Source organism: Chanodichthys erythropterus, chromosome 3 (assembly GCF_024489055.1).
Source record: "Chanodichthys erythropterus isolate Z2021 chromosome 3, ASM2448905v1, whole genome shotgun sequence".
Taxonomy (NCBI): Eukaryota; Metazoa; Chordata; class Actinopteri; order Cypriniformes; family Xenocyprididae; genus Chanodichthys; species Chanodichthys erythropterus.
In genome coordinates this window covers 10,922,091-10,940,387 of record NC_090223.1, presented here as the reverse complement: position 1 = coordinate 10,940,387, position 18,297 = coordinate 10,922,091, and the positions used below count along the sequence as shown (strand labels likewise).

At 42.2% G+C, this 18,297-nt stretch overlaps 1 protein-coding gene across 1 annotated transcript; it reads left to right on the top strand.

The window, feature by feature from the left end:
* The first annotated feature begins 716 nt into the window (after positions 1 to 716).
* On the top strand, positions 717 to 17,123 carry LOC137003165 (neoverrucotoxin subunit alpha-like). The gene is made up of 5 exons (XM_067363220.1): positions 717 to 792; positions 4,884 to 6,593; positions 13,730 to 13,824; positions 13,913 to 14,005; positions 16,977 to 17,123. Exons 1-5 carry the CDS (start codon positions 717 to 719, stop codon positions 17,121 to 17,123), a joined length of 2,121 nt encoding a protein of 706 aa, XP_067219321.1.
* Positions 17,124 to 18,297: the final 1,174 nt, after the last annotated feature.

The window sequence follows — 18,297 nt, the reverse complement described above, 5'->3', positions numbered from 1 at the left end:
CGCTGACTTTTCTAAGATGGTGGCACTTACAATGTACCTGAAGCAGCTGAACTTCATTTACTTGTGTGCATATATATGGCTGGCAACCCAAACTGGATCTACATACTGCTGGATTTCTGGATTTTCATTACCTGATTTCATGAAACCCAAAAGCAAAACAAAGACTCACGGTAGGATGCGAATGGTGTTACAGAATGTGAATGTGTAAAGATCAGAAATATCACAGTACAGATTAAATGTCCTTTAATTAACTATGTTCTCATTCATTTATTCAATTAAGATTTTTTAATATTTAATATTAATAATTTTAATAATAATAATAATAATAAATAGATTTCTATATAAATATATATAACAGCAGTGGACAAGCTACAAAAATTTTAGTAAAAGTGCAGATATGCAAATTAAATATTACTACTTGAATGTTCAAGAAGTTAACTGGCATAGATCTCAGAGGATCTGTGATTCAATCTTACATAGTATGATAGCTGTTTAATAAAGCTGTCTTTATATTCAAAACATATTGCATTTTATATAATATTGTGTGCTTAGTATTCCCTCTGAACATATTTTGTTGTGCAATGAGCTTGCAGCTCTATTTTTTATAATAGATTTCTACAGCATTAAACAGTATTCATTATAAATGAAAAAAAAAAAAAGTGTTATAAATATTATCTTTTTATTTTTTCTTTATTATAACCATAGCATCAGAGCCAATGGAAGTGGCAACTCTAGGAAGACCTCTGTCTCTTGGTATGCTTTACGACTGCCGCAAAGATTCCTTCATTCCAGGTGGTGTATTTATCTAAAAAATCATTTAAGGAAAATGCTGTGGTAACACTTTCTATGAAGCCTGTATTTATAATGCATTATAAGGGCATGTTTTACATATTATATCGTATTGTTATAATTGGTATAATTATTTATTAGATGATACAACATATTTATAATATATTGTTTATTGTCAGGTTGGTGGAAGGGAAGGAGCGAGGACTCAATTGCAGGAAGAAAGAGGGCTTTTATTAATAATGAAATAAAACAAAAACACAACAAAAACAACCCCGAGGGGGAAAACAGACTAACTTAAACTTGACTTGACAGGGACTTGACTTGACTTGACTTGACTTGACTTGATGACACACAAGGGAAAATACGACATTCAATGACAACGAACCAGCACAGGACTGCAAACACAAGGAGAATAAATAGGAGAGCAAATAAGGCAGGTAATGAGGGAGGACAGGTGGGGCAAATCAACCAATAATGAGGTAACAAGGTGGGCGGGGTCAAGACAATAGACATGAGAGCACATGGCACAAAGAAACACATGACAAGCCATGTGCTCACACCAAAACAAAACAAAGACACAAGCACATGGCCAATGAAGACAAAAATCACAAGCCATGTGCTTACACAAGACGAGACATGAACACGTGACTATGAAAACTCATAAGCCACGTGTTCACACAAAACAAGACAACATGAGAGCACGCAGCCCGTGAAACACAGACTGCGTGCTGCACAAGACAACGCCACAACATGAAAGCACGCGGCAGGTGGAAATCACCGCGTGCTACACAAAACATGAGACAAGAGCGCACGGCAAGTGAAAGTACACACAAACCGTGCGCTCACAATAAAGACAGGACTGGGAGCGCGAGTGTCCGAATCCCGACACGAAATCGAAACCAAACTAGACACGAGTGCCGGGATCCGAACACCACGCTCCCAACATGAAACAAGGCACGCAGACAAGAGAGCGCACAGCCCCGAGAACACTCGAGACCGTACGCTCACACAAAAACACGACAAGAACGGGAGTGTCAGAGCTCTGTCACAAAACCAAGAAATAAACGAGACCGAAGTGACAGAACCCTGACACTACCCCCCCTCTAAAGGGACGCCACCTGGCGTCCCTACGAGGGACACAAGACAAACAAGACAACATACACGACACAAGACAAAAAACACACCAACAAGACAACATGACAGAACATCAGAACACAAAGACAAAGAGGGGAGGGAGGGAGGGGAGCCAAGTCAGTCAACAAAACAAAAACAGAATGTCTTAAGGAAACCAGGGAGGGACGGGAGGGTTGAGCCAGGGAGGCTCAGGCAGGTCTGGGGTCCGAGCTGGAGGGACAGACCAGGGCGGGACCGGCGGGACAGACCAGGGCGGGACCGGCGGGACAGACCAGGGCGGCTTCAGCTGGTCTGGGATCCTGGCTGAGGACCAGGGCGGTTCTGGAGGGACCATCCAGGCAGGCTCCAGCAGGGCAGACAGCTTGGCAGGCGCTGGCAGGGCAGACAGCTTGGCAGGCGGCGGCAGGGCAAGGCGCTCGAGTGGCGCCGGCAGGGCAGACCGCTTAGCTGGTGCCGGCAGGGCAGACAGCTGGGGTGGCACCGGCAGGGCAGACAGCTGGGGTGGCGCCGGCAGGGCAGACAGCTTGCTGATGGCCTCCATGGCCGTATCAGGGAGAGCAAGCTGCTCTGGGACAGCAGCAGGCTCAGGCTGGAGCTGCTCTGGGACAGCAGCGGGCTCAGGCTGGAGCTGCTCTGGGATAGCAGCGGGCTCAGGCTGGAGCTGCTCTGGGACTGCAGTGGGTTCAGGCTGGGGCTGCTCTGGGACGGCAGCGGCCTTGAACTGGCCGACAGATCCAGAGTCAATCACACCAGTGTGCATCCTCCAGGCACGCAAGACCACCAGGACATAAAAGGCTAAGACCACCTTCTGGGCCATAACCAGACCGACATGAAGAGCGGACTGCTCCGGGACGGCAGTGGGCTCGAACTGCTCCAGGACGGCAGTGGCCTCGGGCTGCTTCGGGACGACAGCGGGCTCGGGCTGGCAGACTGGACTATGGTCGACAGACCCTGAATACATCCTCCAGGCACGTAGGACAATCAAGGCGTAGAAGGTGAAAACAGCCTTATGGGCCATGGCAGGACTGACCGAAGGAGCAGACTCACTGGCTAGGGCGGACTCAATGGCTGGAGCGGACTCTGGAGCAAACTCACTGGCTGGAGCGGGCTCTGGAGCGGACTCACTGGCTGGAGTGGACTCACTGGCTGGAGCGGGCTCTGGAGCGGACTCACGGGCTGGAGCGGGCTCTGGAAAGGCCTCCGGGCCTGAAGCGGGCTCTGGAACGGACTCACGGGCTGGAGCGGGCTCTGGAGCGGACTCACGGGCTGGAGCGGGCTCTGGAGCGGACTCACGGGCTGGAGCGGGCTCTGGAGCGGACTCACGGGCTGGAGCGGGCTCTGGAGCGGACTCACGGGCTGGAGCGGGCTCTGGAGCGGACTCACGGGCTGGAGCGGGCTCTGGAGCGGACTCACGGGCTGGAGCGGGCTCTGGAGCGGACTCACGGGCTGGAGCGGGCTCTGGAGCGGACTCACGGGCTGGAGCGGGCTCTGGAGCGGACTCACGGGCTGGAGCGGGCTCTGGAGCGGACTCACGGGCTGGAGCGGGCTCTGGGAAGGCCTCCGGGCCTACAGCGGGCTCTGGGAAGGCCTCCGGGCCTGAAGCGGGCTCTGGGAAGGCCTCCGGGCCTGAAGCGGGCTCTGGGAAGGCCTCCGGGCCTGAAGCGGGCTCTGGGAAGGCCTCCGGGCCTACAGCGGGCTCTGGGAAGGCCTCTGGGCCTTGAGGGTTGGAGGAAGGCTTCTTCCTCTTCCTCCGTTTACGTCGACGAGGTGATGGCTTGGAAATCTCTACCTCTGTGGGAACAGCAGCATCTTCAGCTGTCAACGGGAACACTGCAGCCTCCTCAGCCGCCAACGAAAGTGCTGCAGCTTCTTTGAACACCTTTGGGGAAGCTTCAACAGGAGGATTCCCATTCCAATCAAGGAATTCCACGAATTCCCCAAAAGTCAGGTGATCCAGCCCTCTCATACGCCACCAGTTCTGGGGCTCATCAAGGGCAGAATTAAAAAGGTCCTTGAGAGCTGGATCGTTGAACCCCAGTCCTTCTGCAGCACCGCTGAACTCAATGGAAAACTCCCTCAAGTCAGTCCCCTGTTGACGGAGGGAGCTCAAGTATTTAAACTGGAGGATGCGATCATAGAGGGGGCTGGAGAGAGTGGAGGCTGGTGGATGGCGCAAGCCCTTCTTCCGCTGAGTCCTCATGTTGGCTGGTTCGTTCTGTCAGGTTGGTGGAAGGGAAGGAGCGAGGACTCAATTGCAGGAAGAAAGAGGGCTTTTATTAATAATGAAATAAAACAAAAACACAACAAAAACAACCCCGAGGGGGAAAACAGACTAACTTAAACTTGACTTGACAGGGACTTGACTTGACTTGATGACACACAAGGGAAAATACGACATTCAATGACAACGAACCAGCACAGGACTGCAAACACAAGGAGAATAAATAGGAGAGCAAATAAGGCAGGTAATGAGGGAGGACAGGTGGGGCAAATCAACCAATAATGAGGTAACAAGGTGGGCGGGGTCAAGACAATAGACATGAGAGCACATGGCACAAAGAAACACATGACAAGCCATGTGCTCACACCAAAACAAAACAAAGACACAAGCACATGGCCAATGAAGACAAAAATCACAAGCCATGCGCTTACACAAGACGAGACATGAACACGATGACATGACAAGAACGGGAGTGTCAGAGCTCTGTCACAAAACCAAGAAATAAACGAGACCGAAGTGACAGAACCCTGACAGTTTATAAGGCATTATGCATGTATTATAATGCATTAAGAATACTCTCATTATGCATTATAAATACGGGCTTCATAGAAAGCGTTATCACCATATATCAGTCCTCGTGTAACAAAACTATTACACTTGCACATTTATAATTTAAATTTACAACAGTACATAATTTCCTCATACATACAGTGACTCTTAAAGTCATTTTTCATTCCAGGTGTTACTCTGTGGGATAAGAAATCACTGAGTAAAAATGTGGACATTCGTAATCAGACCTTGACAGATCTGAAGTTCAGTAGCTCTGACTCTCTCTCTAGTAAGTCCAACCTCCTGGAAATAAGCCCTTCCCTGAAAGTCAGTTTCCTTTTGGGGCTTGTGGAGGTGGGAGGATCTGGCAAGTTCCTGCGTGACACAAAATCCTCACACCAACAGTCCAGAGTTACAGTGTTTTACAGTGAAACTACAAGATATGAACAGCTCACTATGTCCCAGCTGGACAAGTTCACCTACCCTCAGGTGTTCGACCAAAAAACTGCAACTCATGTGGTTGTTGCTGTCCTGTATGGAGCTCGTGCTGCCATGGTGTTTGATCAATCGATTTCAGATGAGGAAAACAAGCAGGATATTGAGGGAGAACTGAGTTACTACATCAAGGGCATTGCTAGCGATCTCACTAAGGGAGAAGGATCTGTACAAATGAATGAGAATGAAAAGAAAAGGGTTGAGAAGATCTCCTGCACATTTCATGGGGACTTCGTACTTGAGAAGAACCCCACCACATACATAGAGGCCATACAGACATACAAGACGCTCCCCACTCTGCTGAAGAACAATCCACAGAATGTGGTTCCAATAAAAGTCTGGCTTCATCCTCTTCATCTATTGAACAAAAAGGCAGCTAAGCTGCAGAGAGAGATTACCACAAGTCTGATTTCTGACACTGAACATATAATCGAAGAGCTGGGAGAGGCAGAGAGGACGTGCAATGACCTGATCAGAAACATGCTGGCCAATGCTTTCAGTGACATCAAAGAGAGGCTGCAATTATTTCAGAAATCATTTAGCACATACAAGTCAATGCTTATGGAAGCAGTCGGCAGGGTCTTGCCTGCTATTCGAGGAGGAGATGAGCAGGAGAAGACTCTGGAAGACATCCTGAATATGCACAGGAGCTCCCCATTCAGTGCTGAGATGCTTAACCGGTGGTTAAATGAGGCAAAGTCTGAACTTCAAATCTTGAGTTCTTTTATCAAGACTCTACAGGGGATCAAAATTAAAGATGAGGTCGAACTCATTACCACCTTAGTTGATAGTAATATTGATGCAGTGCTGAGCTTGACCTTTACATCTTTGAAGTATAAAGACCCATATCTTTCAACCCTGGAGGAGTTTGTGGAATCTGACATGTTTAAAGAGCTAAAAGAGAGTAAAACTTCTACTGTGAAATCTGTTACAAAGTGGTTCAATGATTTAAATATCGCAATGAAGATGAGAGAGAACTTGTCTCAATTCAGGAGGTTTGCAGAAGCCAATAAAGATGATAAGAGTATCCGTTTCATTATTTCTGCCATCTCCAATCCCTCCATTGCAGGCTCCTCCATCTATCTGTATGAAAAAGGGAAACTGACAGACACACAGTTCCAGCCTGTGTCCAAGCCATCCCCACCAATAGTGAAGAATGTCCTGGCTCAAGCCGTGTCCCTTAAACTGCAGAAGAGATCTGGAGAGACAGTGCGGTACAGAGTGGAATACAAGAAGGTGAAACCACATTCTGGAGCTGAAGAACCATGGCTTTTTATAGAAACAGTTGATGAAGATTTTACTTTGAATGGATTGGAGCCTGAAAAGCAGTACCTGGTCCGCTATAGGAAGGCTGGTAAAGTGGGAGTGAGTGAAGTCAGTGATACTGTCAACACTGTCCCTTTAGGTAAGTGACATTTGCACATCTTTATGAATAATTAACTGATGTGATTATCAAACTGTACCATTCACATAACACCTTATTTACAGTATTTGAGCTGCACGATTCAAAATATGAAAGTATGACTAGAAATATATTTGTCAATATTTTCAAAAAAAGAATATCTAAAAAGGAATGCCTGCATGAGGTGAAGCTGAGTGATGAACCCGAAGTTAACTAAAGTCTGTTCTATATGACACGTCAAATGTGAAATTTATCATATTTACTAGATGCACAACATAAATGTAACATTATCCTACCAGCAGGGAAGAAGTCATGCAAATCATATAGATATAGATCATATAGATCATATAGAAATCCAAGAGGCTATAGAAGAAAAAGGGCAAAATGGGCAAATATTTAGATTTTCAGTTTCTAAACAAAGTGTTATATGCATTTCTAGAAAGAGACAAAGTCCTAAAGTTAAATTAACATCATCAACAGTGGCATCTTTACAAGTAGAAATGGAGGAATCTCATTAGAATTGAGAAGAATGCAATTAAGATGTATTCATTTATAAATACACCAATCAGGCATAACATTATGACCACCTTTCTAATATTGCGTTGGTCCTCCTTTTGCTGCTGTCGAGGCATGGACTTCACTAGACCCCAGAAGCTGTGCTGTGGGATCTGCACCAATATGTTAGCAGCAGATCCTTTAAGTCCTGTAAGTTGGAGTGCCTCCTTGGTTCGGACTTGTTTGTTCAGCACATCCCACAGATGCTCGATTGGATTGAGATCTGGGGAATTTGGAGGCCAAGTCAACACCTCAAACTCGTCTTTATAGGTTACAAAATCAAGGATCAAAAAATTTACTTTGTATGGCTACGTACTTTGAGGTGGAAAGGAACAAAGAAGCAGATTTTTTTTTAGCCAAGAAGACCCCAAAAAATACAGAATATGACTTGGTATTACATTAAGCAAATTTAAAGTCAAAGGATTAATCAAAAGAGAAATAAAAGGATTGTGGCAAGAAATGTGGATTAAGGAGGGAAAGGGAAATACTTATAGAGAATACAAAGAGAAGTAGGCCACAAGAGTGGGGTTTGTGGAAATAGAAGGGAAGATGCGGTTATTTCACATCTCCAAATAGGACATACTGCACTCAATCATTTGTTACTGTGTGTTATTGGGAAACATGAATCAGGTTTATGTAGTAACTGTAGAAAATGTCTCAGGTTACATATGTAACCATGGTTCCCTGAGAACGCTATGGGGAATGCCTCCTCGTAAACCGGTGTCTGCTAAACCCTCGAACCCATGACCTTTAGGTTACAAGTCCGACTCTCTATCCATTAGGCCATGACTCGCCCCAAATATTGTATGACCCAGAAATATGTAAGAAGCACCTAGAGAAGTAGTTAGTACCTTTTTATCATCTATAGGGGCTGTTCAGCAGGCAGCCCCGATGCATGGCAGGTAACGCAGTGTCTCGTTCCCTGTTCTCAGGGAACCATGGTTACATACATAACCTGAGACGTTCCCTTTCGAAAGGGAACTCAACACTGTGTCTGACATGCTATGGGGAATGATATACCCACGCCGCCATGCTTGAGGGGAGTGCATGCCAAAAATTGCGAAACAAATGTCAGAACTAGCAGTTTCAACTGAAGTGCCATAACCACTCCCACAATGGGTCATACATAGGCTGTCAGTGATAACATTCCCTAAGGCCAACAGCCCAAGCTATAAGCTTCGAAAAGGCCTTCCATAGAAGGCCTACCAAGGCCGCTCAAAGGCTTCGAGAACCGAAACCTTTAAAATGTAGCCAGGGGGCCCGGGGGAACCCTTGCCAGTCACTTGTCAGGGGAACGTACTCGACCCTAATTGCCACCAGGGAGGCCGACTTGGTCTAACAGAAACCTGGGGCCAGTTGCATAAACTTAGTCACTATATTAAGACTGTGTCTTAAGAACTAGTTTGACCAACTTGTTGTTAACCAAGGGATAATCAATGTAATTTTTCCAATTCCAATTACACCAATCTATCTTTTTATTTAACAGACTTTAAAAAAATTAGGACCACTCTTCAAGAAAAAAATAGTGACTTAACTTTTAAGACTAGTCTAAATGGTTTATTCAACCGGCCCCTGGTCTTGGCCACCAGCCTGTCTGATCACAGAGTCTCAATTCACATTCTTCAGAGAAGATATCCAGTAAGAGTGACTGCAAAGAGGCAGTAACCAACTCAGACCAGATCGTAGAGACGAGCATCCTGGAGAGCTATACTCAGCTTAGTGCTTTTTACACTTACCAGTGAGGGGAGTAAAGTCCTAGGATCTTCTCAGCAGCATGATTATTTGCACTGAGGAAGCTGTGCACACTAAAGGGACCCAAACAAGGGGATTACAACCAGCCTAGGGGCCGTTCTTTAACAGGGAGGCCTCAGAGAGGCCTTCAACCACTGACCAGACTTAGGGAGCTAAGTACTATGCAGAACAACCCTCTAGACGAGGGTACTGGGCTCAACCTAACGGGTTGTAGAATATGTAGAATGTAGAATATATCACCGCAGCCTTGCAAAGGCTGGCCATGTGAAAACTACATGCTTAATCTGCTAAAAGACACCCAGATGTGGGAGATTCACTTACAGGGCAGCCTGTGAAGGCCACACACCTAAAAGCAACTCAATTGCTGATAATGCAAGAGCCCACAAAACATGGGAACTCGTTCTGATTGAAACTGAGTTCAACTAGCAGAAAAGAAGGTATGAATGGTTTGTAAATTCAGAATTTATTAAGGAGTTAAAGTTTTCAAAATATTATTAAAATTCTTAAAGACCAAGAATCAAATAAATCTCATCTCAGTATATGGTGGAAATACAATATATATGGGTTTGTCAGCCGCCACTAAATTGAAAGAAGAAGAAAAAGAAGGCGGCGGCTTCATGCAGAGCGTGTGATGTTATTATGTCATTTGCAACAGACGTTCGGCGCTGGTTAATAGCTGAAGGTGCTTCCCACTTTATTTTGCATTACGGCGAATGCAGATTGCAGAGGAATACCATGCTGAGTCGGAGTTTGAGGACAGGGATTAAGGTGAGTGTCGCTAACAGTTGATGTTTCAGTTTACATGTGAAATGAGAAATCTTGTTTCATGTAAAATGATGCAACAGTGCAAAGCTAGGATTTTAGCTTTTACTACTGAGTCACAGTCACAGATTTACAAACTGCCAAGGTTAGCTCGCTATTACATTTTAATAGCCGTTTGGGATACAGTTATTTTAGATGGAAAAAAGCACCCTTCCTTTTAATTAACAGCTGCATTTTCTGGAAAATAAATTCATTTGTGTGGGTTTTAATGCTACCAGGTAGGTATTAGCTTAGCTAGACAGCCAAGGCATTTGAATGGTTGGGGCTAGAAGGGATACAGCTACGGCCAGATTGTTCTACCAGGGCTTACTGGGCATCCACACATCAATATTGCATCATTTTTTGTCACACTAAACAACAAATAATTACTGTATTTGCATTATTACATATTCTATAACAATATTTTGCATCACTTCCGACTATCGCTGTATCAACTTAGCCAAAAACCCTGTGTTTATTTCCCACAAAGGTGCTGTAATGAATATTGCACTTGATTGTGTGTTGGCTGCTTGTCTTGCTCCGTTTGTTTTATTGTTTTTACTTTTTATGTTGCGTTTACTTCCTAAATATGGCCAGAATTTATGGACTTACGATCGTCAAGCATTATTTAATATATGTTCAGCTGTACCCGACCTCTCTGACACTGGAAAATCCTACTTTTATATTTGGCTTGTGAAGCCAGTTTAAATGACTGGGAATGCTGGTCGTAGGAAAAAAAACCCAGTGGAGACGGGGTTGTAGAGCAGTTGTTACTTTGGTACTGCTTAAGTCACAGCCTGTGACGTGGACCAGTGTAGATTTTAAACCCGGAAGACGAATAGCGGGAAAAATCTCAAAATCTCAAAATTAACCAATTTACCTCTACAATTAAATCTAACAGATGCTAACATTGTATTCAATGATGTTCAACACACATACCTCTGTTAAAATCTCAGAAAATTTAGTTTAGGGTTTTGTGACCTTTTAAACTATATGGCTGTTGTCTACTGTGGTAAAATCTGATCATAATTGTTCACTAAAGGAAATTAGGTTTCATCACAGTAAGTGATTACATTTACATTTTTGCTAGGTCTGACTATTTGTTTCTGTTTCTATATGCTGTTTTTTGATTATTGGATGTTGTGTATGTTTATTTTCAGGGGAACTGTGGGCATTCATGCAGAAACATGATCTAAGACAAGACAACCATGCAAGTAGTAAATCCACACTCTGTTTTGAAAGCTGATGGACTTTGAATGGCTTGCTGTTTAAGGTAGACAAACAGCTCTGACCCATATTTAAAGCGAATTTTGGCTCTCTAGCGGTTAATAAACAGAACTGCACGTGTCTTGTGGAAGAAGATTGTAGCCAGAGCTACTTTTCTCTGTGTATACTAGTAGATAATCCAAGGCACTCGAATCAAGTAAAAAAGTATTTTAAAAAGCCTTTATTCCATCTTGGCTAATTCTTAAAAACAGGTGACACTTACAGACTGCACACCTATGTGTTGCGGCTGGTATTACATCGAGACAGAAGTTACACCCCGTGCAGCACTTCGCTGGCATTGTTTTTCTCCATGTATGTCTATGGCGAGTCATGCAGTTACTGTGATACTCTGAGGCAGGTCCTACCAGAAGTTTTATTTTTTTATTAATTTATTTAGTTTAAATATTTGCAAAGCTTTAGCATACTTAAGATTTATTGTGAAATCTCCACTGTCATTTTATTTATTTATATTCAGTGAGCATCTTTTGGAAACTTATGCATATTAGTGTTAAGTGTGCTGGTTATTGTACAATAAACACATTTGGTTATATTGTGAAAACTTGTCAGGCAGTTTCTTTTGAGTTTTATTGTTCACATGACTTTAAATTGACAAAGACTAATGCAGTATGTTACTACTGATTCGATTCGTAAAGCTCCAACGCTGCATTCACACGGGGCGCCGGCTTTAACGCTTCTCATTTACTTTGAATGGGTGACGTCATGTGTTGCCGAACTGAATTATGGGTTCCGTCGCGTCGCTTCACTCGCATTGCAAGCGGCAGAAGTTGAAGATTTCTCACCTTTCCAGCGCCAATGCAGGCGTCATCCAATCAGATGGCCCTATGCAAATTCCCTAGAGCAGTCGCAGCCAACTGCGTTCGTGCAACACCGGAAAGTAATGTGATTGGCTGTAATCAATATAACGGTCGCGTCAACACAAGCTTCAGACACGCCCTCCGTCAAGCGTTGACGCTGACGCCCCGTGTGAATGCCGCGCAAAGCAGTGTTTTGCAATCGGCCTGTCACTATATTGTTTAAAAGTCGTTATTTGTTTTTTTGGCGCATTATGGCCTAAAATCAAAACCTTGATTAATTGAACATATTACCTTGATTACGATTAAGGAATAATTTTGTTTGTTATTGTTTTTTTTTTTGCCATCATAGTTCACTGACAAGGTTTGTACTGTAAATATGATTGACTAATAAAGGTGGGATATTTTTTTCCTATTGAAAGAGTGATCTGACATGACATAGCTCACTTTCAGCAGTTATTTCATCTATGTTTCGTAACATTTCTTACAGATTTCTGCTCGTTGTAAATCAGATAAAGATACCAGTAGGCTATGTAATAAGAGTGATTGCGTGTGTGAATTAAGTACCGTCTCTCTATTAATTGTGAAGCTGTGGGTTGTAAATAGTTCTGTCAAAAGTAGAAAAATGTATGCCTTTGAGTTTAAGAATAAAACCGTTTGAGTTTCTGAGCTACTTTAGTGATAAATCACTGGACAGCGCTGACAACTAGTTTCTGCGTTTCTCTCGGTGCACGCAATCTTTACGTTTTGCGCAGCTACTGTTTATACTGTTTCCAGCCACAATGCAGCTGCGCAAGCTCGATTTAATACACATCTAATTGTCTAAAATCGCTTGAATGTCCAAACTGGTAAACCTTAAAACAAATACAACTGACAAATTTTAGTGAAGAAGCAAGACTCACCGTTTGCGCGCCATCACTATGTGTTGAACCGGCTTTCCTATTCTTCTTCTTTTGATTTTTATTGGCGGATGGCAAACCAACTTAAGGTGCATTTACTGCCACCTACTGGACTGGAGTGTGGGCAGCAGCTTGACAAAAAAGGAAGGACTTAAAACTAATGAAAAAAAAAAAAAAAAAAAAAACCTAAATATTCATATCAAATTCTTTCACTTAACCCAGTACTTTCCAAATAACACATTAGAGGACTGAATATTTTCCAGGCATTGTTTTCCCTAGAAGATTTTCTAATGTCATGTTTTGTTTTCCAACTTGTATTTCTAATTCCCTTCTTTCTTCTTCATATCTTTTACAATCCATTAAAATGTGTTTTACTGTCTCTTGTGAGTTGCAGTGATTGCAAAGACCAGTGGGGTGTTTTCCTATTCTATGTAATGTAAAATTTAACTGACTTTCACCTCCGTGTTTTGTTTTTATGCCACTGACTGGACGGGGCAGAGTCACGTGGCTGCACACGCGGGAGAATGTTTTTAAGGGGGAAGAATTAACAGAAGTAAAAAACTGTTTTGTTTACTTTTCTACTTAATCATTTAATCGTCCACCCCTACCAGACAGAGCTAACATTTTTGATAATTTTCACAAAAACTCGCCCAGTTAGAATATCTGAACATATTAAAATAAAGAACGGAGCCTCTGATAGGGAAGTTTTGTGTCATAAATGGAAAACCTTGTCATGGTGCATAGGGAAAATCAGTTTGGTTATTGAGTGCAGTTGTCTCACGTTAATAACTGTGTGTGAACCACTTTTAATACTCTAAAACAGGGGTTTCCCACCACATTCCTGGAGCCCCAACCCTGCACATTTTGCATGTCTTCTTAATCAAACACACCTGATCATTAGCTCATTAGTAGCGACTCCAACACGTGAAATGGGTGTGTAGGACAAAGGAGACATGCAAAATGTGCAGTGCTCAGGATGGGTGGGGAGAGACCCCTGAGCTAAAAAATGCAAATGCAGCCCGTTTTTGATTGTTCCTAATTATTTTTACAACAGAACCTATGATTGTGGGTGGGACAGGTGGTGGTGAATTCTCCTTTAAATCCTCGTCCAGCAACTCCTTTCAGAAGATCGTCGTAGATTACAATGAGGTGAGGGCGAGTGAAGATTTGATTCCTATACTTTATCACATTATTATCATTTAGTTATTTATTCACATGAAATACATTTGTGCCACAGATGAGTTCAACTTCTACCTCATTCAAGTCTGTGACATCACTGAACACAATACAAGTGATTTTCCAGGATGGCCAGATGATTAAAGTTGGCAAGGTAGCAGGAAATAAAGAAAAAGTATTTCTATTTGACATAACTGATAAAATTGTCACTGCAACACTTTGGCCAAATAGGCAGGGTACCAGATTTGGGGGGTTGGAATTTGTGGTTGAAAAAAATAATGGTGAAAGAATAACAATGTCTATCAAATGTGCTGAAGTGGGTGAGCCTGTGATTGTTAATGTTGGATCAGGAAAATGTTACGGCATTAAAGGGAGAAGTGGAGATGAAATTGATGCTCTGGGTTTCTACTTCAGTTAGCCTCCAGCCTGTTCTTTATAATTCTAATCCAAATACATGTTTGTTTGTTTTTAATGTATACACAGAGTAAATTTTAGAGTAAAATAATATCAGATTTGATTTAATCAGTAATATTTTCTAGTATCAACTGTTATAACATTTATGATTTCCAGGTAAATGGAACCATAAACAAGTAACTCCATTAACAATAGTTAAGCATATCAAATCTGAGTTAATGAATAAATAGTGATTGTATATGGTGGTTTTCAGGGAGAACAATGTACTGTATATCATCTTATTCTGGTTAAATTGTTCATACATATATATATTTCATTTATTCCATTTTGTACACTGTGGAAGTACAAAAACTCTTGATGTTCAGTGACAATAAAGAACTTAATATTAAAGGGCCTGACACAAGCTGTTCTTTTTTGTTTGTTTTTTCTAAAGGACTAGTGAGCATTTCATATGACCTTTTACACTGCCTGATCAAAAAACTAGTCTATGGTTGGATCACTATTACAGTGATTATATTGTTTATAGCATGTTATATGTTTGGCAACAGTTCTTCTAACCCTAACAGATGGAGTGTGTAGCTTTTCTTTTTTGTTAAACAACCAAACAAAGATGTATCATGTTCATATTCCAGGATGACAATGGCACTGACCTTAACCTCAGTGCCAGTGCTCTTTTGGGATGTGCTGGAGGAGACTTTACAGAGTGCTCACCTCTTGCATTGTCAATACCAGATCTTGACCAAAAATGATGCACCTCTCGATGGAAATAAATGTGATGTTATTTCCATCAAGAGGTGCATCATTTTTTGGTCAAGATCTAGTATTGACAATGCAAGAGTCAAGCACTCTGGGATGTGCTGGACTAGACTTTACAAAGACTTTCAATGAAATTAAAGGATTAGTTCACTTTCAAATTAAACTTTCCTGATAATTTACTCACCCCCATGTCATGATCATGTCTTTCTTTCTTCAGTTGAAAAGAGAAACCATCACTCATTTTCTAAAAAAAAATAAAAATAATATATATATAAGTTTTAACAATAAATGCTCATCTTGAACTAGCTCTCTTCTTCTTTATTGCCAAGTGCATTACACTGCTAAGTGTATTACTGCCGCAGGTCAAAGTTTTAACTAATTGTTATATACTTGCACTAGCATATTGTATATGACAATTTAGTTCAAACTTTGACCTGTGGAGGGCAGTAATACACTTAGCAGTGTCTACAATGCTGGAATTCAAATAGAGAAGAAGAAGAAGAGAGCTAGTTCAAGATAAGCATTTATGGTTAAAACTTATTAAAAAAAAAATTAGAAAATGAGTGATGGTTTCTCTAGATAAGACCCTTATTTCTCGTCTAGGATCACTGTAAACTGTAATTTTGACCTTCAACTGTTTGGGCTCCAGTGAAGTCCACTATAAGGAGAAAAATCCTGGAATGTTTTCCTCAAAAACCTTCATTTCTTTTCGACTGAAGAAAGAAAGACATGAACATCTTGGATAACATGGGAGGGTGAGTAAATTATCGCCTTGTCTGTGAAACCGGGGGTTTTGAATGACTTTTATCATATAGATATCAGTATTATCATATTTCATCAGTAGATACAATCTTTATCAACCATAACATTAGTTTCCAGTTTCCTAAATTTAGATAGGGCAGATTCTGGGATGTAGTGCTAGTTTATGATAGCTTGAACATTTTTTGCGTGCTTATATTCTAATCACTGAACACACACTGAATACTTTTGGCAGATGTTACGTTATTCGGCCTGAGGGTGGCGCTCTAATGTTGATTGGCACACATTGTTTTATTATAAAAATATTACAAGTTGTCAGTGTATTATTTCATAGACAATACAGAGAACTCCCCAAAATGATCCCAGTCAAATGAGGGAAACATTATTTAATTCAAATAAATATGACCTTTCAAAAAAAAAAAAAAAAAAAAAAAAAATCGTTATTATCGTTATTGTTGTTGTTATTAGAAAAATTGTATATTCATCAAACTAAATGGAGTAACTCAAACACCAATTTAGCTAATTACCAAACACCCATTAAAGTCTATTTAGAATCTGTAAAGTTTAAAATAAAAAAAATTGAAAAGTATCTTTGCTAAAGAAATTAATGTTTGATGCTCTTAAATTTTAAGTAAATTTGTTTTATTTTAATTTAAATTATTGTTGTTTCAATTTATACTTAGAAAATGTGCCAAGAACTTGCTGTTGAATTCTGTAGTTTTGAAAGTTAATTAAAAAAAAGTCTATCTAAAAAAAAAAGAGTCTTGTCTATTCTCTACCAAACATAAAACAAACACAACAGTAGGCCACTATAAAACTTAAAGCTATTCACACAAGCACATTTAAACTAAACGATTTATAGCTATATTTTTATTATTTTACACACTAGTCCACATATGTACAGACATGTCAGCTAGTTTCTGACCTGATCCAGACTAATACACACATAGCTGAAACAGATTGATATCATCTTGGTCTAGTTTGGAGCAAGGTTTATGCACTGCAGTTCCATTTTTCAAGTATATCTTGGCACCCCTTATAACATGTCATCCTCTTTTTTTGTCTTCAGGGACCGTTTTGTATGAAGCACTATCAGGAAACGCACAGACAAGTCAAAAAGGTTTACTAAGTGTGTGGATCGGTGTCCGCGTTATCTGACACCAGATGACACACACGTTTTCCTTTGAGAATTTTAGCCATTCTCCTCTGTTCTCGTCTGGCACTCTTCTCAAGGGAAGAGAGTTCAGCATCTGGACCCGGTGGCTCTGGTCCCGCCAGTGCTGAGGCAAAGCGAAGACTCAGGTCATGGGGTTCTTAGATGGAGCTCTGGGGTTCTTAGATAGAGCTCTGGGGTTCTCAGATGGAGCTCTGTACAGGTCAGGAAGCAATGGAAGTCACACTAGAACTAGATAATTGTGGTCGGAGAGAAACCGTAACCTCCTGTAATTCAGTATATGCAGGCAGGGTAGCTGAGAAGATTCAGCAGCTCTCTCTCACGAGCCGCCGAACCGCTCGAAAGATCCATGCCCCTTTCGAACTGTTTGGCGGCTCGTGAGAGAGAGAGCTGCTGGTTCATCTGCACCCTCAGGTCCAACAGCATGTGCTCTTCCAGAAGAGCAGGAGATGGCTGAGGAGGATAGAGAGGATGAGTTTCCTGAATCTTCTCAGCTACCCTGCCTGCATATACTGAATTACTGTAGGTTACGGTTTCTCTCCGACCACAATTCTCTAGTTCTATTGTGACTTCCATTGCTTCCTGACCTGTACACTGAGGTCGAGAAGGCATGGAAAAACCCATACTCAGCTCGAATCCATGTAAATCAGCAGGCTTTAGCTGATGTCAAGGGATTGGAGGAGCGTGGGTATATGTCAATGCCACAGATAGACGAGACATTTGTAAACTATCTCGTCTCTGGTAGGACATCGACATTTGTTACTTGTCAAATAGATGGCCTTAGCAGGCCTTTCTGAAGGTGAGCCCCAACAGTGTGGGTGCTATATCTAGCCACTGGAACTGGCTACTAGGCAGTTGGCCCTAATGGGCCGTCCTGGAGGCTAGTCCCCAGCAGTAATGGGTTTTTCTGGTAGGTGTGCATAGTTTTGCTACAGATAGTAGGCCTTAGCAGGCTTCTCTGTTGACGCAGTGTGGGTATCTAGCTGCTAGCGAATACTTGTTCTCAGTTGCTGGCCTTAACAGACCTCTCTGAGAATTAACAGGCCTCCCTGTGGGTGAGCCCCAGTGTTTCAGGCCCTGGATAGCTGGCTAATATTGCCTCCCTGAAGGTTAGCAGGCCTTCCTGTGGGCGAGTCCCTGTGTTGCAGGCCTTATGGGGCGTTCACACCAGACGCGACTTGTGCGAATAAAACGCGCAATTTGCGCGTAGTTGGACGCTTGGACATTTTGAGTTTACTGGCTTCATTCACGCGTGAAATTCACTTCACAACAGATGCAAATTTGCGTCATGAGAGGGGCTCTCCTGCTCCTTTATGTGTTCAGACTCTTCCACTTCTTTCTGC